The sequence below is a fragment of the Schistocerca piceifrons genome, chromosome X, assembly GCF_021461385.2.
Source record: "Schistocerca piceifrons isolate TAMUIC-IGC-003096 chromosome X, iqSchPice1.1, whole genome shotgun sequence".
Lineage (NCBI taxonomy): Eukaryota > Metazoa > Arthropoda > Insecta > Orthoptera > Acrididae > Schistocerca > Schistocerca piceifrons.
Genome location: NC_060149.1, coordinates 36,718,359 through 36,741,602, shown reverse-complemented (window position 1 = coordinate 36,741,602; position 23,244 = coordinate 36,718,359). Strand labels below are relative to the sequence as shown.

The 23,244-nt window shown below is 40.1% G+C and overlaps 1 protein-coding gene across 1 annotated transcript in view; it reads left to right on the top strand.

The window, feature by feature from the left end:
• LOC124722646 (peroxisomal targeting signal 1 receptor) overlaps positions 1 to 23,244 on the top strand; it is a 255,487-nt gene that overhangs the window by 108,167 nt on the left and 124,076 nt on the right. The window contains exons 6-7 of the mRNA XM_047247792.1: positions 13,087 to 13,258; positions 13,377 to 13,495. Coding sequence (XP_047103748.1) covers positions 13,087 to 13,258; positions 13,377 to 13,495 — 291 coding nt within the window. The remainder of the gene's footprint in view (positions 1 to 13,086; positions 13,259 to 13,376; positions 13,496 to 23,244) is intronic.

The window sequence follows — 23,244 nt, the reverse complement described above, 5'->3', positions numbered from 1 at the left end:
GATAATCTTGTGTCCATAGAGTTTTCCATCCGAACAGTGTTTTCCAGATGGCGACACCTGATTGCTGTCTTTCTTGATTTACGTAAAGCATACGACACGACTTGGTGACGTCATGTCCTTGCCACATTGTATGAGTGGGGTCTCCGGGGACCTCCCCCAATTTTTATCCAAAGCAACCTGTCGCTCCGTACTTTCCATGTTCAATTTGGTGACTACCATAGTTCCATCCATATCCAGGAGAATGGAGTCACGCAGGGCTCTGTATTGAGTGTCTTTATTTTTAGTGGCCATTAACGCTCTAGCAGCAGCTGTTGGGCCCTCTGTCTCACTTTCTCTGTATGCAGACGACTTTGCATTTCGTACTGCTGCTCCAGTACTATTGTTGCTCAGTGGTGCCTCCAGGGAGCCATCCACAAGGTGCAGTCATGGACTCTAGCCCACGGCTTCCAGTTTTCAGCTGCAAAGTTGTGTGTCGTGCACTTCTGTCGGCGTCGTACCGTTCATCCGGAACCTCCACTTTACCTTAATGAAGATCAACTCACTGTAGTGGAGACATATCAGTTCCTAGGACTGGTTTTCAATGCTCGATTGACTTGGCTCCCTCATCATCAGCTTAAGCAGAAGTGCTGGCAACACCTCAATGCCCTCCGTTGCCTGAGCAACACCAATTGGGGTGCAGATCGCTCTGCGCTGCTGCAGCTCTACAGAGCCCTTGTCCAATCCTGAATTGACTATGGGAGTGTGGTTTATGGTTTGGCAACACCTTCAGCATTACATTTACTCGACCCTGTGCACCACTGTGGGGTTCGATTAGCGACAGGAGCTTTTAGGACTAGTCTGGTGACCAGCTTACTGGTGGAGGCTGGTGTCCCTCCAGTGCAGATCAGATGTGCACAACTGCTCGCCAGTTACGCAGCACACATTCATAGTTCCCCTGAGCATCTGAATTATTATCTCCTTTCCTGCTCGCAGCAGTCCATCTTCCGCATCGGGCCTGACAATTGCAGTTCGTGTGCGGTCCCTCCTCTCCGAACTGGAGTCCTTCCCTTTACCACCTCTACTTGCGGTCTGTTGGTCTGTTCACGTATGCCTCCATGGTGTATGCCTCGGCTCCAGCTTCGTCTGGACCTTATGCATGGCCCTAAGGACTCCATTAACCCCGCCGCTCTCCGCTGTCGCTTCCTCTCGATTCTTGACGTGTTCCGGGGCTCTGAAGTTGTTTACACTGACGGCTCGATGGCTGATGGTCACGTAGGCTTCACCTATGTTCATGGAGGACATATTGAGCAGCACTCCTTGCCAGTTGACTGCAGTGTTTTCACTGCAGACCTGGTGGCCATATGTCGTGCTGTTGAGTACATCCGCTCATACCTTGGAGAATCATTTCTCCTGTGTACTGACTCATTGAGCAGCCTACAAGCTATCAACCAGTGCTACCCTTACCACCCTCTGTTAGCGTCCATTCAGGGGTCAATCTATGCCCTGGAACAGTCCTGCCATTCCATGGTGTTTGTGTGGACCCCAGAACATGTCGGAATCCCCGGCAACGAACTTGCCGACAGGCTGGCCAAACAGGCAATGAGGAAACAGCTTCTGGAGATAGGCATCTCCGAAGCTGACCTGTGTTCTGTCTGACACCACAGGGTTTTCCGGCTTTGGGAGATGGAATGGCATAACAGCATGCATGACAAACAGTGTGTCATTAAGGAGACTATGAATGTGTGGAAGTCTTCCATGCAGGCCTCTCGCAGGGAATCAGTTGTCCTCTGCTGGCTCCGCATTGGCCATACGTGGCTAACGCATGGTTACCTACTCCGTTACGAGGAGCCACTTCAGTGTCGCTGTGGCTCCCAAATGACAATCGTCCACCTCTTGCTGGACTGCCCACTTTTAGCCGCTCTGCGGCAGAATTTTAACTTTCCCAGCACCGTGCCTTCGGTGTTGGGCGACAGTGCCTCCACAGCAGCTTTAGTTTTAAGTTTTATCCGTGAGAGTGGGTTTTATACTTCAATGTAGGTTTTAGCGCATGTCCTTTGTCCCTCTGTGTCCTCCACCCTAGTGCTTTTAGGGTGGAGGTTTTAATTTATTGCAGAGTGGTTAGCTTTCCCTTTTTATTCTCTTGGTTGGCCAGCCACTGTAATCTGCTTTCATGTTTTACTCTCTTCTGTTTCTAGCATCTCTATTGTTTTCTTGTCTTCTTTTGTTCCTTTTAGTGTTCGTTGCCTTCCCTTTGTGCTTGTGGTTTTTCCTTTCTTTCCATTTTTTGTTATATGTTTCGTCTGATTTATTCTCATCCTTGTGGCATTGTTTTATTAGGACCAAGAGACTGATGACCTCGTAGTTTGGTCCCTTCTCCCTCCTCTAAACCAACCAACCAATAATATAAGGATCAAAATTAGTAGGAATGCCATTCCATTGGATTGTGTAGTAATTTTGTTAAACTCTCTGCTAGATACTTATAAAAGTATTGAAGTTCATGGTTGCTGTATCCTGCTACTAGTGCATGTGAGTGTGAGTGCACCAAGTGTAGTGTCACCTTGCATGTGTATTTAAATTGACTGCCAACTATATTTGTGTGGGCCGGCCACTAGAGGCTGCCTGTAGGAAGTATGCACATGACACAGTCTCCGCCACACCGTCTACCAGTGACTTGCACCTATATACGCTTGGAACAGTGCTGACTCACTCTCACTGTGTTCTTTTAGTTTGTAGTGATCACGTCAGTTCTGTGTATTGCTTATGTTACACCTTATGTATGATTCTTTTGTCTTGTTACCGGTGGAGTCACGAGAGGCTTATTCCCGTTATTGTTCAGAGGTTTATGTATTGAATAAAGTGATATTTGTGTTACGTGGATCAGTTTTGTGTATTACTTGCTTACTACACAATTGTCCCATCCCAGTCACCAGTTCTGTAGTAACAGAGTAATACGTGAAACTGATCCAAGTAACACAAATATGGCTTTATTCATAAACCTCTGAACAATAATGGAAATAATCCTTTCCTGATCCACACATAACAAGACAAAATAATCATACAGAAGATGCAATGTAAGTGTTACACAGAATAGCTGATGTGAGCAGTACAAACTAAGAGAATGTAGTGACAGTGAGTTAGCACGGCTCCACGCATATATAGATGCAAGTCACTGGTAGATGGCATGGTGAAGACTGTACCGTGTGCACACTTTCTATAGGCACCCTCTAGTGGCCGGCCCATGCTGATACTGTTGATGGTTGATTTAAGTATTAATGTGCAGTGACAATACTCTCTTCACACTCAAACGCGCTAGTAACAGGCTACAGAAATCGTAACGTGTGACTAATACAATATAGAACTAGGACAGTGGTTTGTTGACTTTGTTAAATTTTCAGATTATTAATTTCTCTAATTTAGTCAAATTCTTTATTAGTGGTTTATTTTGATAGACAAATGAATTATCTGACTCATAAAAATTATGGTAATAAAATTGTCGCATAAAACCTGGAAAAGAAAGAAGCTTAAGGGCTCCAATAATGAAAGTCTTTTTGGATGTGGCAAAACTTTAAATGTGGATAAATACTTAGTTAATGAGCTTTTGGAAAAAGTAAACTAGTAAAAGCGTGAAATTAGGGCTAGCTGCTGAGTTACATCTTTTTATGAATGAATTTTTATTAGCTCACACCATTCTGGTGATTCCCTGCAGATGATAAAACTTCATTTATTAATTTGTCTCATTTATCAAGTTTTTAAGCAAAATTAAATATACAGCTTGAATAATTGGATTGTAAATTATAATGGGACCAATAAGATTGCATAAAATGCTGCACAAATAATAATTTGACAGTTTTGTGTATATATGGTATATGCATTACATGTAGAAGTTGAATCAGTAGATAGACAGAAAAAAATTATTTAGAGAAGTAGAATGATAGCAGATGGAGTGATTCCATTTACCTGTGTTTCGTGTTGAGATGAAACAGTTTCTATCTGCGTTGACCCTTATTTACATAACAACTCATGGGACCGAGATGTCTTGTGATTAACAAACAAAAATATCCTCCGGGGGATTAGGGGACTACTGGTTGTATGTATCATCCAACCACCAAAAAGAGCTTGAAATGCTAGTCCTGCTTAGTAATCAGCATTGACTGTGAGAAATGTGGACAGTAACAGAATGCATCTGTATTAAAATTTATTTATTACTATTAAATGGGAAGTGGGGACATTCAAAAAGGAGTCTCCTTTTTATATTTAGAAAGCACTGAAATGTAAAATTATGGCATTAAAATCTGTGAAAAACCGTAGAAACGGGACATTACTCCTAGAAACTAGTTTGTGTTCTTCATATCTGGGTCCCAGCCTTCTATACTAGTTAAGTGATGACATATTTCCACTGAGGCTGCAACTTTATGTAATAGTTTTATTTACTAATGGCCAGTTTGTCTCAAGGTCCTTACTAAGCATGTACTTGTTAACACAGAATGGACAGACATTAATCAAACAAGTAACTGTAAATAAAAATATAAATCCTAGTTATAAAGCCTCATTTAATACATTGATAATATTGTTAAGAACGTGTTACTCACATGTAATAGTCATACATACTGTTTGTGGACCTTACACGAAGTCCAAAAATAAAATACATGAAAGGCTGCCAGGGCATGTTCCAGTCAGCATTATTGGACCTGTTTATAATGAAGTCTCAATCAGTGCTATGTTACTGTCATGTGTATTGTATATCCAGAGTTGTGAACAAGAGTGAATATAACCATGAAGAAAACGTGTTTAAACTTCAGTTCTTACCAGGTGCTTATACAGGGTTTACCTGGTGGAATGGTGAAACAAATCTCTTCTACTGCAAGCGTTTTGCTTTCCATATTTTGGGAGTACAGAGTCTGGAGTAAAACAAGAAAAAATTGTGTAGTTAACATGGGCCTGTAAAATGGAAACCTTAAGAGCTAAGAACACTTCTTCAATAGAACATACGTTTTTCACAGAAGCAAAGATGAAAAAGTGCTTGTAGCTCTTAAGGTGTACCACTTAGAGGCCATGTAGATAGACTTTTTTGCTTCAGATTATCATTTCTGTCATATCCCTGAATGCTGAACATTCCTCGTGGAGACTGGAAATTCCAAAATGAACCTGGTAAGAATTGTGCTTTAAACACGTATCTTTAGGTTGTGGTTGTATTCATTGTGTACATGACTTTGTTTATACTGTACATGTGTTGCTAACATTTATCCTTTTACAGTCTATTGCTTAGTCAAGCCTTTGAATGCTCCTTGTGTGGTGATACTTGTATCGGGTCTCCAGCCGGAACACAATGTCGTCCTATATGAATATCATCAACTACTATGCCAGGAAAGTTTACAGAGCCACTTCCTTCTGTGATGTTAGAAATTATTTCAGATCAGTGATAGTTTTATTTAACAAAAAGACTATCACAAATATAGCTTTTGGCCAGTAAGGCCTTTGTCAAAATTAGGTGACACACACACATATACACTCATGCTGACTGCAGTCGTGTGTGAGAGTTGCATTTGTGTGAGTGTATATGTGTGTGTGTTGTCTAATTTTTATGAGTTTTGTCATCTAATTTTGACGAATGCCTTACTGGCCAAAAACTATATCTGTGACAGTCTTTTTGTTGTGCCTATCTGCGACTCAACATCTCCGCTATGTAGTGAGTAGCAACTTTCCTTTTCACAATATTATTACATTCCATCCTGGATTTTCCATTGTTTGATAGTTTTATTTAAATTTGATTTGCCAAACTGTTAATGAGCATCATTCCTTTTTCCACAAGTATAGTTCTGTATCGTGACTAGCGATTCTTGTAATCAAATTGTAATGTTTGTAGTATGCTCTAAATGTCGTGATGTTGATGTACATTGCTTCATGAAGGCAACCCATCATTTATGTTTAAATTCATCCGAATACATCCTAAAATGCTTGTTCACATACACATTATAATTGTAACTGGGTAATTTGACAAAATAGATTATGACAATATAGCTTTTGATCCAGTTTAGCATGTTGGTGTGGTGGTGTTGCTGTGATTTGTAGTTATGTATGCTGTGGAGTTGTAGCTAACTTGTTTGCATGAATCTGTATGTGTAGATCAGTAGAGCCTGTGTCCAACCACTAATGACTGCATTATGTCTCCATGCTTTTAAATGAGATTTGTTATAAGTTTATCTGGCATCTATTTTTATGAATAAGTTCTGCCCTGTGACATTTGTGGGGTACGTTACCCACGTCTTTGCCCGTGCATCTCAACGTGTTGATAGGCCTACGATGCCCGTTGTACACATTTGTGAATGGGCCATGTTTTGCTCAGTTCTCACATGGAAACTAACAGTGACAAGTCGTTACCAACCAGTTATACTAATATGCACAAATGTTTAATAATACCCATCCATAGGCTGTGGTATGTGATTTATATTATGAGAGACATTCAGTACGTAATGCAACACTTTTTTCCTGGGCCAATTTCAGTTTAAAAATAGTGGAATTTGTTGTGAAACATCATGGAATATTCCTGCTTCAGCTTCTTCAGTTTCGTGAAGTTCCGATTGTGGTGACACTATACATAGCCTTCAAAATGGTATATTTAACAAAGGTACGTTCCATGCAGAGAGCTGTCATTGCGTTTCTTTTGGCAGAAAACAATAGCACCACAGATATCCATAGGTACTTGCAGAATGTCTACTGAGATCTGGCAGTGAACAAAAGCAAGATTTGTCATCGCGTGAGCCACCTGACATCATCGATTCAAGGTCGCACAAAACTTGTCTGATCTCCCGTGTGCTGGCCGGACACACGTAGCTGTGATGCCTGCAATCTTGGAACGTATGGACATTCTCATTTGAGGTGTTCAGTGGACCACAATCGAACACCTCGCTGCACAACTTGATGTCTCTGTTGGTAGTGCTGATACTCATCCACAGTTGAGGTACTCAAAGGTGTGTGCCTGCTGGGTTCCTCGCCACCTGGCAGAGAACCATAAAGAGCAACAAAGGGCCATCTGTGGGAATTGCTTGCATGTTACAAGGCTAATTGTGGCAATTTTCCCCGCGGGATTAGCCGAGCGGTCTAAGGCGCTGCAGTCGTGGACTGTGCAGCTGGTCCTGGCGGAGGTTCGAGTCCTCCCGTGTGTGTGTGTGTGTGTGTGTGTGTGTGTGTGTGTGTGTGTGTTTGTCCTTAGGATAATTTAGGTTAAGTAGTGTGTAAGCTTAGGGACTGATCACCTTAGCAGTTAAGTCCCATAAGATTTCACACACATTTGAACATTTTGTGGCAATTTTTTGTCAATCATCATCAAAGATGATGAAACATGGGGTCATCACTTTGAACCAGAAACAAAACGGCAATCCGTGGAGTGGAACCACACCACCTCTGCTCCAAAGATAAAGTTCAAAGTCACACCCTCAGCCAGTAAAGTCATATCAGTGGTCTTCTGGGCCTCTGAAGGGGTTATTCTGTTTGATGTCCTCCCTCATGGTGCAATGATCAGCACGTAAGTGTATTTTGCTACCCTTAGGAAATTGAAGAAATGACTTCAGCGAGTTTGACGCAACGAAAAAGTGAATGACATTCTTCTCCATGTCAACCCAAGGCCTCACAAGTGTGTGCACGTGAGAGGAGCTCACAAAACTTCATTGGGCATTTCTTCCTCATCCACCCTATGGTCCAGATCTCGCACCTACTGAATTCTGTGTGTTTGGCCCATTGAAGGATGCGCTTTGAGAGAAGCAGCACACAATGATGGAAGGATATTGATGAAGCAAGATGTTGGCTTTAATGTTGACCAGTAGAGTGGTACCATGCAGGCATACAGACCCTCCCGGTAAGGTGGCATAAGGCCGTCGCATTGAATGAAGATTACATTAAAAAATAGGGTTTTGTAGCTAGAAGGGTGGCGAATAATATGGTGTATTGCAATCCTGAATAAAGCCAACCTGCTTTCAGAAGAAAAGTGCTGCATTACTTAATGAATGCCCCTCATATAATGGCAAGATTCAGTGCTACAGTTTAATATGTAGGTAGTTCATATCATTCATGACGCTGATCATGACTACATTACAAACAGGTTCAAGAACACTGGCTGGAACATGCTTGGACATTAAAATTATAAAGAATGTAGGAACCAGTTGCAGAAACAATTTATTTATCTCACTGCAACAAGATAAATAAATTGTTTCCACGACTGGTTGCTACATTCTTTATAATTTTATATTCCATGGTCACTGCACAGAAAGGGAACCTTATGCAGCCCAACATTCAAATGCTTGGACATTGTTTCAATTATTTTATTTTTGGACTTCATGCATGGTCCACAAACAACAGACATATGACAACTTACACGTAACATGTTGTTAATGATATTGTCACTGTATTACCAGAGACTTTATAACTAAGTTTTATCTTTTTAATTATAGTTACTTGTTTGATTAATGTTTGTTCATTTTGTGCTAAGAGGTAAATGCTTGATGATGGCCATGAGGTTGAAATTGACCAATAACAAATAGAAGTATTGCATAAAGTTACAGCCTCACTGAAAATGTGTCTTCATTTAACTATTAGAAACAACAACAACTAAACAAGCTGACTAAATGCTCAAATGCAAGAAGTTTGGGGAATTGTGTGTTGTGGTACAGAAGCGTAATTTTCTTAACTGAAGCAAAAATGGGGTCTCTTGTCATGATAGTATGAATGTAGACACCCAGAAATTACTGGTGGAATGATCTGATGAGGGAATAACTGATTTACCCAACATGATGAAGTGTATTAGTGGTGGGATTTAATAGACAAGATTCATCTATAATAACTTCAACCTCCCTGAACTTACCGGAGTGTGTAAAGACAGGTTTACTCCAATTGAAAGTATGGCCATAAATTCCAAACCCTTCTGTGCAATGTTAAGTGTCAGTGATATAGCTACACAACTCTGGCATGCAGTGGGCAAGCAACATTTGGCAAAGCAGCCCATGGAGAAGAAGTCACATATTCCCTTCCAGAATTTTGTGTCAATTGCAGCGATGACTATGCAGTATGGAATCAAAGATGCAAAATATAGAAAAGAAAAGTCATTAAACTAAACAAGTGGGTACCATATTCTCCAAAAGTGTCATAGAAGGCAATGTAACTGCCCACATTTCCAACATACTTTGCCTCATTGTTTAAGAAACCTTTCACCAAAGTCGGCATGTCCACAAAGACACAGAGCAGCAGTAATCATGAATACATGCTTCTATAAATTTAGTTGCAAAGCAGCCACTACTGTTACACCGACATCGAGCAAACCAGTTACATAAGGTACTGAGGGCAACAAAAAGGCAGCAAGCAGCATGTCAAAGCATCTGTCACCACGAACATCACCATTGAGAGAGAGGGGGCAAGCACACAAACATAAACATAAAAGTGCAAGTGCAAGTGCAAGTGCGAAGCCATACGACCATCAGTGGAAGTAATGACTTATGAAGTGTGTCAGAGGGAACCAACAAGTCTCTCCTCCCTACACTTAATTGCCATACATCTACAATCCCAGCAGCAAGAAAAAAAGGTAGACATAGAAAAACCTCACCAATAAAATGGCTCCATCCTGCAATGGAACCTGAGTGGGTTTAGGGACTAAGACTCTCAACACAGGATAGACCCCTGTTCCTGTGTCTCCAAGAGATCCATTTTATAGAGTCTGATGCCCCTGTATTAATGGTTTTACAGCATTTATGAAAAGAACAATCTCAGTGGGGAGAGGGCTAAAGGTGGTGTTGCTTTATTCATTAATGATGACTGTAACACTCCTTTTGTCTCCTCCTCAACACCAAATTGTAAGTGGTTGCTGCAATGTGCATGTTCCATATAGGATGATACTGTACCCCTGATACCTGTACCTAAATGACAACATAGTTCCTGAGGCTCTTAGTGATCTAATTACACAGGTTCCCTGTCATTACTCCTTTGCAGGAATTTTATTGCTTGTAATGCACTCTGTGGAATCTATGACTGTCTGTCCCCGGGATCAGACCATTGAGAATCTTCTCCCTTAGAAGTGTTATGTTGTCTAAAAACAGGGCCAAGCACCCTATTCAGCACTCTAGGCTGTCATCCTCTGCCATATACCTCATGCTGTGCTCTCACTGATACTGCCCAGTGGGCAGCAGTTGGTGATTATCACTCCAGTGACCACTTCCCTATTTGAATGCATCTAGTAGAGCAAATGATGCTAAAATGTAGGCTGCCAAAGTGGATGTTTGGAAAGACAAACTGGGCATTGTACATTGAGTCAGCAGCCAATAATAGATGAATCACATAATGAGACTGATTGACCAAGCCACTAATGCAGCCATCCCAAAGTCCTCAGACCATCTACAAATATATCGTGTGCTTTGATGAAGTGAAGAGTACCACTCTGTTCTTGCACTGTGCAAGTTCAGATGCTGACCAACTTCTGAGAACTTCACAGCTTTTTTGTATGGCAGGGGCCAAATACAACCATATTATTAAAGAGAGTAAGAAGAGATCGTGGCAAGAATCCCTGAACTTATTAAACCATTCCACCAGCTAAGGCCAAGTATGGGAAGCCATCAGGATTTCCAGAAAGCAAAATAGGCCACCAATAGCAGCTCTACTGAAAGAGGAGTGTCTTCAAATAACATCCACAGGGATATTTGCTGAATGTTCTACCATCTCCAGCCTGGATCTGGTGTCCAGTTGCTGCTGTCTGAACCTGATAAGGGGTTGAATGGATGGCACTTCCTATAATTCTGAGTCCTATAATTGCCCCTTTTCCACATGGGAGCTGGATTTGGCACCACCTGAGGCTTGAGACACTGTGCCTGGTTATGTCTGAATCAAGCACGGCATGCTGTACCAACTGACGTGACATGAAGTCACTCTCAGTTGCCTTTGGTTAGGGCACAGTTTGATGAGACATCACTTCTAGCCCTGGTATGATCCAATATGTTTTTCTTGTATTGTGCAGATTGCAGCATACCCCATTTTAAATGAATTTGTTTTATGTTCAGAGAAGAGGTCAGAGATTAGTTTATCAAAGGTTTAGCAAAAACAGTTAATTAAGTTGCCGAAAGTTCTGACACTCAACACTGATTTTTGTTCAACCTCCTCCATGTTTTGAAAATGCTTCCCTTTTATGTTTTTTTAATTCATTCGAGGCAACATAAGTGTCACAGGGGCCAAATCCAATGAATAGTGTCGGTGTGAAACAATTATCATTCAATTTTTGGTCAACAATAGCTTGCTGCCTTACTTATTAATGCTATAGAGTTTTGTAACAGAAACAACCAAAGACACCTCTGATTGCACTATGCTCATCAATAAAAACAATGGAATGTTGACTGACACGAAGTAATTTTTTCTGATAGGCTTCTCTCCAATTTCAGCTAGTAATGTCCAAATATTACTGATAATATAAAAGGAGAGTAGGATGTATTCATTTTTAGAGTTTAACGTTTATGAGAGATGAAGCTATAACACATTTTGAGGTAGGAGTAGGATTCCAGTGTATTAACCACTGTGCTTACCCGTTAACAGTATAGAGATTTATGGCAGACCAATGTTCGTCATAATCTAGGATGCCACTTTGTATTGTGGCAATCCTGTTCATCCAAATTTGCCAGTAATCTGCTACATCAGTTAAAATTCAGAGCCCAAACAGTTACTCTTCATTCAACATATTCCTGCAGCCGTGTTTCAATATACCAGTGCCCACCAACATGTTTGCAAGGAATATAGGTTGTGTGTCAATGAAATTTTATTTATTTCTACCAGTTCCTTCATTGTGTTGCATAAATATTAATGTATGACAAATGAAGCTTCCTGCTGTAACCAGTTGTCCATAATGATTGCTTTGGTTAATGGGAAACACACTGAAAGGATCAACTAAAATTTATTTTTTCTTTCAAAAACCAGTATAGTCATTTGATATTATTAGGATTATTTTCTGTGAATGTGAGGCATGTAATGGATAAAATTCATGTCCCTGTTAAAGGAAATTTTCTTGTTGAAGTTGTCCTTACACAGATTAAGTCCCTTCATTAGCTTATGCCTACTGTAAACAGACTGCAAATGCCAGACGTGATAAGTGCAATGTCAGCAACTTGAGTGTGCTTATAAGCTACTGTCCCCCCCCCCCCCCCCCCCTCCCGCCATCCTCTTCTTTTTAATATATGTATCTAGTTTAGAGATCGAGAAAGTAGACAAAGAAGAGAGGCTGCCATTGTAGTTAGTAAATTTTCTACAGACTACTGAGAGCTATTGATTATAGTTAAGTTTCTTTATACTTTGTACTGGTTTCCCAACAGGAGGCCTTGTAACAAAAGAAACCTCAACCAGTTGTGTGGAGTAGGCAAAAAGTAAAGGGTGTAGATTTTATTCAGATGCAATATAATAGAATGACTTGGGTTTGTAAAGTATGATAGCACTAATATTAATCGTATTATAACCTAATACTGTAATTTTACTGGTAGCTGATATACTCTTCTGTGCGTTACCTAAGAGGAAGTTCTTTGACAAAATAATCCACTGGTGTCTTGCTGGCTGTTGCTGTCGAAAGGTCCAAATGTCATAAAATACATCAACAGAAAATGAAGAATCAGCAAGTTCTTTATTCATTCTTAAAGTCCACTGTTAACCATGTGACATTTAACATGTTCTGGCAGATTCTTTTGTACATGTGTAACTTATTTTAGTAGCAATGTTAAACTCGTGAGGTCCTTGTTGAGGTTGTTTTTGGTCACATTGAAATACATATCTTTTGCACAATTTTTGGTAAGAGAGATACACTGAAGAGCCAAAGAAACTGGAACACCTGCCTAATATCGTGTAGGACCCCTGTGAGCACACAGAAGTCCGCAACATGACATTGAACCATTTATGTTATTGTATAGGAAATTTTATTCTGCGAGTACTTGTGTGTTTACCTTAAATTTCTATTCCAGCTGCGAAGATGTTGCTGTTATCAACAATAATGGAAGATTTTTGTCATATATTGTAGTACAGTAGTGTTTAAGAATTATCTTCAGATGATTTGTTGTATATGTGTGAATTGAAGTCTCAAGCTTCTTGGTATTTTATTTTCAGTTTATGGAATTTATGCAACAAGTGAGTGATGGTGATATTGTTTTCCCACCTGCATCAACAGCTGATGATGAAAGTAAGGAAATTACCTCCAAAGATTTGGTGGATAAGTGGACTGCAGAATTTATGCAGGAGTTTGGTGGTGAAGGTGGTGATTTGGAATTACAGTTCACAGGTTTGTAACTTTTCTCACACACGTAGTACTGTGGTACCTTTTTAGTTTCTCTTTAGTATATATTCAATATGTTATCAGTTTCATGTATAATATTTTGTATTTATCTTTTTGTGCCAAGATTTTGGCCGGAGTGTAAATGCTCAGGCTTTGTGGAACAAAATGACAGAACAATGGGACAGTCTAGAGGCTACATCATCGATGGCAAAAGAAGGAAACAGTGAACAGGATACTGAGCAGGTATGTGTACTACTTAGCGTATATGATATTGTTACATGAGGATTTATCAGAAGTGACACATTATTGGAAGGATGTGTGCAATGTAACAGATATAAGTTTCAAAATTAATTTGTTTTATAGGTGGGTTACTATCCACATTTAACAGCCACTTTCTGAAGAAAACAATGACATGTGGTACTAATAAGACATCAATAAATATCTGATTTACAAAAGGAATTGAAATATCATGTGTAAGGAAAACAAAATTGTATTATGTGGTTAGAACAAAGAAAGAATGACGGATTACAAAATAAAAGAAATACTATATTGTTTTAGGGAAAGTAATTAAAAAATAAAAAACCCTCTATATAACCTCTTGACACTAGAAGTACCACATGCATCACTCTTGACCTACAGGGGTTTGCGAGGCCCCTGTGCCCCCTCTACAGTCATCACAGGACTGAATCATCCTGTGACTTTTAATCATTTATGGGTTTGTACAACTCACCAAAATTTCATCTCCCTAGTCCACGTAGCAGTATGAAAAATTTGCCGTTTTATACATAAAGTACACACTTGGGCAATTTTTGACCCATTCACATTTTAATGCAATTTAATGTCGGTATCACTGATTTTCAGACTATAGTTTCTGGACATGCCTTGATGTTATTCTTGAGATGTTGGATTATATCATGACAGTTTAGGAGAAAAATAACCTGAAATATGAATAATTCGTAGGTCAGATGATGCTTTATATGGGTGTGGCTTTGATTCCCTATGGGCTGGCAACATTCAGTCATCTTAGGTTTCATTCTGTCCCATCAAGGAGACAAAGAAACTGATAAATTATGCATTTCTTTGGAAATGTGGAATCTATTTACTTAAAATTTCATTGCTTGCTCCAAGCCAGGCAAGAACATGACTTCGACGAACTGCTGTATCCTTGAAAGTGCAGGTGCCCATTCGTGCAGTAAATGTCGAGTAAACATGATAAGTATGGGATAAAATATTGGTTTTTGTGTGATGCTGACAAGCGCTGCTTCCTGAACAGTTTCACCAAACCATAGGGAACGTGAAACATATAATCTGAGCAAGGGTCTTAGTCACCATGTCATTATGAAATTGGCACAGCCATTCCTCATCTGTGGTCATAACATTACGAATGACAACTTCTTCACCTCCATGAAACTGGCAGAGGAACTGAAACAAAAAGTGACTGGTTTAGTTGGCACTCTTCAGAAATCACTCAGAGGTTCCTCCTGCAGCATGAAGTGGAGGTGATGTTTTGTATGCAACAGACTTGTACAAGCCAAGTGACAACATTCTCACAGTATATCAAGGGAAAAAGAAAAAGTCATTAATCTGAGTAAAATGCATGCTGGATATCAGGTCAATGAGAATACTGAGAAGAAACTTCAAGAAGATGTGAATTTTTATAATAAAACTACGGGTGGATTCGATATAGTTTACCAAATGACTACACTCCACACTGTCTGCCACTGATGGGCTGTGCATGTCTTTTACAACATTCGTGACCTTGTTATGATCAATGTTCACAGAACTATGAAGATACTTATCTGTAAAATGATTTCATGACGAGACTTTATCCTCGAAGTAGCAGGTGAGCATGCGAGCCTCTACAAACTGCAAGCGCTCGGTACTGGCTCTGGCCAACCTGGAAATAGAAAGCTATGTCAAATTCAGCTTTCCTGCAAACAGCAAAACGACAATAAAAATTATGCATATGTTTATGTGCAACAAGTATGTGTGCAAAAGCTGCCAATTCAAAACCCTTTTTGAATGTCTGAGCTGTGAGCCCATCTCAACTTACTCAATTCTGTCCACTCCTTTGTTCCTAAATAGTACCAAATATTTATGATTCTATAGTGAAATTGTTTATTCTTATGCTTTTGCTCCTTGATTGCAATAACCAAGGAAACACACAGAGCATTTTACTCACATGCTGCATTTTAAAATCTTTTACAAATACTTGGTACTTACCTTATTTGTCTGTAAAAGTAAAACTGCTATCAGTACTCTTATAAACCATATGTGTTGACTCTGTTTTGATCTTTTTATAAGGAAAAACAGTGTAGCATTGTTTTACTTATTTGTTTTAAAGATGTTTGATGAAGTACTGAGGAATTTCTTCTGTAAAATCAAAGATAAAGAAACATATATTTCTGAAAATCTATTTTTAGCAGTGTGCTGTTCATTTTAGAGACCAAATTATCCTTTGATTATGCTTTTGATTCTTTCTGAATGTGTTAGTGACTGACATCCAAAACTCTGCCCAAATACCAATAAAATGGTAGTTTACTACTGTGGGTCGAAAATGACCCACAGGGTACTTCAAGGGGTATGGCATAGTCCAGTATTTCAAGCATTAAATCAATAATTCAGATAACAATATTAAATTTATATTTCCAGTAGCTAGAAGAGAAACCAGGAAATAAGTTAAGGAATCTGAGGATTTTGTCATTAAAGAAAAGAGCCAAATAATATATAATGAACAGTTCAAGGGATAAAGCAGTAGAATACATTTGGGGGGAGGGGGGATCACATTCAATTTCATCGGAAAATTTAATGCATATGAAACTTTTCTCACTGACACATACTAATGTATTTCTATAAAAACCACTATTTTTATTTTATTTTATTTAGGTATGTGATAGTGGAGGAGAGAGACCGAATCCTTGTCTTATCTCTCATCCTATGCACTTCTAGTTCGTCATGTCTCCAGTGTGTACTCTGACTTAATGCTCCATCTGTAGGTTCTTAATTAACATTATTTCCCTCGAGTCCACTCCCTTATCTGTCAAAATCAGTAAGATATTTTCATTTACAATGGAAGATGTTTCTTCAGAGTTGACAATGGCAATATACAGGATGAGTCAGCTAAGCTGTTCATCTCAAATTTTTCTTGAGCCGTTTAAGATATTACAATATTATTTCATTCAGATCAGTTGTGAAAAAGTCCTCGCTAAACTACACACAGCCTCCTTTTATAGCTATATTAATTACAGAGATATTGGTATCAACTTCACTTTTTTAAATGGAACTGTAGTAATTTCTGCTACTAGTATTGTAGTTATAAGAGAGAAGAATACAAAGGCATTTCACTCTTTAATATTGAGTAGTTGTAGTATTTATAACTCAGGGTTTATGTGTTTTGCATGCGAACTGATTGCTATCTTATGTGGAAATTTGTGATTTCATACCTGGATAAGGAAGTACCACATGGCAGATAAAGAGGAAATGGAGTGTTGCACTGGTATAAAAGGGACCATGAGGAAATGTAGATTTGATTCTATGTGTGTTGTTCGCATGTGGTGAGTGTTTGTTAGTTTGAAAAATAAACATTGTTAACAAATGAAAAGAAATTGTAGAGAATTGTCTGTCTGGGTAACACTTTTCTCCATATGGGTTACATGTTTCAGCAGATTGCCTTTATAAAATCAAAAAAAATAAGTTATTGATCAGTACATTGTATTATATCAAATAGCACATAATTGTACCTGATATAACAGAATGATGATGATCAGTACCCCAGTATGCACTTATACTTGGTTCGATTATGTGCTGTTTGGTGTGATACATTGTACTGATTCTTCCCTTATGTTTTTAATCTGATGATGGCTGTCTGCTGAAATGAATTATCCTCTATGAAGAAAAACTGCAGTCTAGACAAACAATTTTGTGTAAGTGCTGGCTGCAGAACTGTATAAAGACTTCTTCCTTCCATTAGCAGCAGAAAGTAGACAGGCTGCTACTTTGTATAGACTGCAGAACGGGAAAACTGTGAGTGCCTCTGTAATAGGTCAGCTCATTGTTTTCACATTTTGCATGCTAAGAACTTCCTTCCATATCGTGTGTCACTTCACCAGCAGATTAACAAGTGGGGTTGCAGAAGACATGTAGAAGTCAGTTGTTCAGTTCTGATGGAACATTAGGACAATAGGTTCTTTCTTTAAAGATTTATCTCTACCATTGAAGCTACTCTTACAAAACATGGAAGTATGAATGTAATAATTGTGCATTATTGGGCCACTGAGAATCCACACTGGCTGAGGCACATTTAACATGAGAGACTTGGAATATGAATGTTTGGTGTGGGATTATTGCAGACTTTGTGATTGATCCTTACTTCATTGAAGAAACCTTAACTAGTAATACATATGTACAATTTTCGCTGAATCCTCTGTGGGAAGTACCACTGGTAATACATAGATATGTGGTACAAGCACAATGGGTGCCTGGCTCACTACTTGCTTTTGGCTAGGAGAGTGCTCACCCATCTGTTTCCTGGTTACTGGTTATACATGAAGACATTACCAATTGGCCTGCATGTTCACCTCATTTGAAGCCAGTGGACTTGTTTTCTCTGGGGTAATTTCAAAAATGAAGTCTATGCACAAGTTCCAATGGCACAAGAGGGTTTAAAACATCATGTTGTTGCATCATGCACAATAATACCAAAGAAATCTCTTCATTCTGTCCAGAAATCCTTGCACTAGCAATTTCAAATGTTAACTGTAACACATGGTGGGCATTTTGAACACTTGATGACATAAATGGAATTTTAAGGAAATGTTTATGACCACATTCTTTTGTGTTTTCCTTTTTGTTGCTGTTACTGATTTAATTTTGAAATGTAAGTGTGTATATTGACAGTAAATTCATGACACAGAGTTGTTATTCAGTAGTCTTTTTACCAGAGTTCCCATTCAGTTTTGACATGTGTATTTTTCTCAAGGCTCTGGCTGAAACAAGAGCAAAACTGTTACTATAGTTTACTGTTGATTTGTACTTAGATACCATGTCCCTTTCCTTCCAGTTCTTGTGTCGGTCCAACCACATGTAGCCAAGTGTGATTAGTGTCAGTTTTAATTTAAAACTTTTATCGACTGTTTAACTTGCAGAAGTAGACTAGTAACTTCACTGTCCTGATACTAAGCCTTTGGTCTTCTCTAGGTCTCTCGTTGTTGACTATTCTCCAGCTGTTAGTGGATCTGATGAACACTTGTTAAATAATGAACACAACACTGTAGTAATTGATTTTCATCACTTCATGTTTTTTTTGCACAAGTCCTTGTCTGATGATCAGCTTTGTAACAAGCAGGAGTCCAAAGATTCAAACCAGATTAGCAAGTTACACTCAAAACTTCAGCATCATAAAGTTCTCTGGTGGTAGACTAACACATGAATTTACTCAGTTTGATCATAAACCATACGTTTAGATAGCTAGATACAGACTATCTACATAATACTAATGTAATGACTGCGTAATGTGAAGTGCAAATTACATGATGTTTACATTTTGATGCCTAACCACGGACTTAGTAATGTATGTTCTTGTAGCTTTGTGTGAAGTAGCGCACAAATGGCTATGTGGTGATTAAATTTTCTCTCCCAGGCACTGAGGGACTTAGACTTCATGTGTGACACCTGTTCATAGGCACATATGATACCTGAAATTATGTCTTGTAGAAATATATGTGTATTATCTATTAAATAATGACGTAAAAACAGGAAACAAGGAGGGACATGTACACAATACAGTGATCTAATTTGTTTAACTAGTAGCTGCTGTGGAAGAGCAATATTAAAACAAAGAGGATTCTCAAAGATCACAAGTAAAATCTGGAGAAAGTATAATTTTCTAATTTGAGTAATTGACAAAATAACAAATTATTTTAATGAAAGGGAGCACATTTGGAATCAGAGAAATCAGGACTAAAAAACAATGGTAGTGAATTGTGGAAAGAATCACAATTTAAGACCAGAACTTTCCTGTACACAAAAATTTTGAACCCCAAACACAACAGGGAATTAATTTTCTTGACTTAAATATAACATGTCACAACACCATACACAAATTAAAAATTTACAGGAAACCCACTACAACAGATGTTGTTGTAAATAATACATCATGCCACCCAAATCAGCATAAACTAGCATTTTTCAGATCAGCACTCAACCGTGTAAACAAAATTCATGCTGAACCTGCTGTAAAAACCAAAGAACTAAACATTTTAAAAACAATAGCCCACAACAATGCTTATGACCCAACCATACTTGACAAACTAGATGTAAAAATGAAAACTAAGCAAAAACCAGCAACAAACCTGTCCTCAGCACCAGAAGAAGCAAAATATGTCTGTATGCCTTTCCTTGGTAATATCATATCAACTTGCAAAACTATTCAAACCGCACAAAGTCAAAATCAGTTTCCACACAAACAACAAAATACAAAACAATATAATTCACAACATTAAAACAACCAGCCCGCTATGTCACAAATCAGGTATATACAAATTAACTTGTGACAGCTCTTTCTTGCTACTACATAGGACAGACAGGAAGAAATTTTGAAATCCAATACAAAGAGCACACTGATGCACTCTGTTTAAATAATTTAAATAAATCCACTTTTGCAGCCCATCTAGCCCAAAATAGTCATTCAGTCACAGATATAAAAACCAACCTCTACATTCTACACATTGTAGACAAAGGAGTAAAAATGGACCTCTTGGAACAACTAGAAAATTTCATGCATAACAATAAAACACCCCATACCATATTAGATGAACAAATTTATTTTGCAAATAACCCATTCTTCCAAAATTTTAAAGAGTCCTTAAATTTGAAAAACTAATAAATACTGTACTCATCCATACCCATTCCCCACCTCGCTCATACCACACCTAAACACCATCCTCTCTACCGCTTTTTTATACACACACACACACACACACACACACACACACACACACACACACACACACACACACACACACACAATATTTCCCCCTCCCCTCCCGTCCCCCTCTCTTTTTCTTTCTCTCTTTCTCTTTTTCTTTCTCTTTCTCCCCTCCCCCTCCCTCCCTCCCTCCCTCCCATCTCTCCCTCCCTCCCATCTCTCCCTCCCTCCCATCTCTCCCTCCCTCCCATCTCTCCCTCCCTCCCATCTCTCCCTCCCTCCCATCTCTCCCTCCCTCCCATCTCTCCCTCCCTCCCATCTCTCCCTCCCTCCCATCTCTCCCTCCCTCCCATCCCTCCATCCCTCCCATCCCTCCATCCCTCCCTCCCATCCCTCCATCCCTCCCTCCCTCCTGTCCCTCCCTCCTGTCCCTCCCTCCTGTCCCTCCCTCCTGTCCCTCCCTCCTGTCCCTCCCTCCTGTCCCTCCCTCCTGTCCCTCCCTCCTGTCCCTCCCTCCTGTCCCTCCCTCCTGTCCCTCCCTCCCGTCCCTCCCTCCCTCCCTCCCGTCCCTACCTCCCTCCCGTCCGTCCCTCCCTCCCTCCCTCCCTCCCATCCCTCCCTCCCATCCCTCCCTCCCTCCCATCCCTCCCTCCCCCTCCAATCCCTCTCCCTCCCTCCCCCCTCCAATCCCTCTCTCCCTCCCTCCCCCCCTCCAATCCCTCTCTCCCTCCCTCCCCCCTCCAATCCCTCTCTCCCTCCCTCTCCCCCTCCAATCCCTCTCTCCCTCCCTCTCTCCCTCCAATCCCTCCCTCCCTCTCTCCCACCAATCCCTCCCTCCCTCTCTCCCACCAATCCCTCCCATCCCTCCCTCCCTCCCACCCATCCCTCCCTCTCTCCCTCTCTCCCACCCATCCCTCCCTCTCCCCATCCCTCCCTCCAATCCCTCCCTCCCTCTCCCCATCCCTCCCTCCCATCCCTCCCTCTCCCCCTCCCATCCCTCCCTCATTCCTCTCCCCCCCCCCTTCCCCACCCCATAGGTACACTATCCTCCTTATTGAGCAATGAGAAACATGCCAAACATAACTTAACTACCAGAAATATTGTCCTCAACACTTTGTTGTAGATTTTTAAATAGCATAAAAATGCAATGTAAAAACATAATACTTATTTTTATGAAGAAAGTAATGTAATAAATATATATTTTATTATGAATGCCACACAAAACGAAAAATGAGCAAATAAAATATCTGCCTCCACAAAACTCTGTGGAGACAACAACAGCTACACTCTTTGGTTTGTTTATATTTTGTAAAGTATGTGGGAGTCGCCATCAGTGGAAAATGCCTGTTTCACTTGATATTTAATGATACTGGAAAGCATACATTATGTTTTCCAGAGTACTGCTTGCAACAAGAATAAAAGCAGTGAGTAATACCATCAAATTAATCTTACAATCTTAATATTCTTCCCACATACAGTGCTCACTTTTTTGTCTCTATATTTGCTGCAGATGCACGACCCCCACAATACTCCAAACTAAATTGTATCATCTGATGATGAATAGCCAGGTGATTTGAAACTGGTTATGAATAAATAAAAATTGAAGAAAAAACAGTGACTGGTTGACATAATTCCTGAATCCTTCAAATATCCATGTATTTATGATCACTTGGCTGGCTAAGTACCATGCTGCATCAACTTGGCTGGCCTCACCTGGAAGCTGCGCTCAACTCACCAACCCAGCAGCCCAGGCGGCTAGGCGAGCCACCCACGCCCCGTGCGGGCCAGCCCACGCCCCTTACAGGCCAGGCCATGGGACTGGCTGGGAAGGCTGAAACCAGCACTGTGCACGACTCTAAATCAGGACCTAGATTCAGTGCAAAAGACTGCTCTCTGCATCTTGAAACTTTGCCTCAGGTTCCTGTGCTGTTCCAGTCTTTGAGCTCTTATTTTCCACAGTGCAAATTTTCTGATTAGATCACATTTTTTGGAATTCTTACCTTAATGTTTAGAGGTCCACATTCCATGGAATTCATGTACTCAATTAAGTATACCTGACTGCTCGTGTTACTTGTTGCAATGCAGTTTGTACTGTGATAACTACATATTTTGCTATGGTGCCTCCCACCTGGATAGCTGTGCATGTTAAAGTGCCTTTTTTTTGGTATCTGGAACTGCACCAGTCGCAGATCAAATCTGCTCGGTAAATTACAGATGATTGTCAGTGTGCCGGCCACCTTGGATGTGGGTTTCACGTGGTTTCCCACATCCCACAAGGTGAATACCAGGCTGGTACCCAAGTCAGACCTCAGTTACAGGATTTCCAAACATTTAGAAGAAACTTCTGCTCATATTCACACAAATAACACTACAAGCAGACAGTTGGAGTACATGCATTCTGCCCCACGGGGTAACAGGATGGCGACAGGAAGGGCATTTGGTAACATCCCTAAAAACTAACCATGACAAATTCATTAATAACCATGCTGACACTGCACCAATGTGGGGCCAGGGCACAAGGAAAAAAATATTATTTTCAATAATATTTACAGGTTCCGGGCAGAGACAGGAATTTCTAATTTGCTTCCAGTTGGCTTTCCTCATGTTATTCTACAGTATGTTTTCCTCTCTGTATCCTCTTCCTCATTATCATTTCTGCCACTGTTCAGAGTGAAAACGATGAAGTTTTGGTAACTTGCAACGTCATTGACAGTTGATAGTGGCACATCACCTTTCAGCCACCACAAAGATGCTGCGTGTTCATGCTGCATCACAGGGTGCCAGTTGGAAAGAGGAAATTGCCATGCATTTAGTGTGTTTCCTTGCGCCTCCACAGCACTGCAGTCTCGATATATGGGTGCATGGGATGAGAGCAGCAGTTCTGTTTCCACCACTGTCATGTGAGAAGACCTACTTCCGCATCCAGTGGACAATCGTCATATTTTCATGCTGCTGTGCAGCTATCAGCCTCTGATATACTGAGTGTTAGTGACATCAACAGACATAAGTTGCAGTAACTAAAATAGACATTCAGAGTTAATTATCTATTGACTAGTAATGTACACAG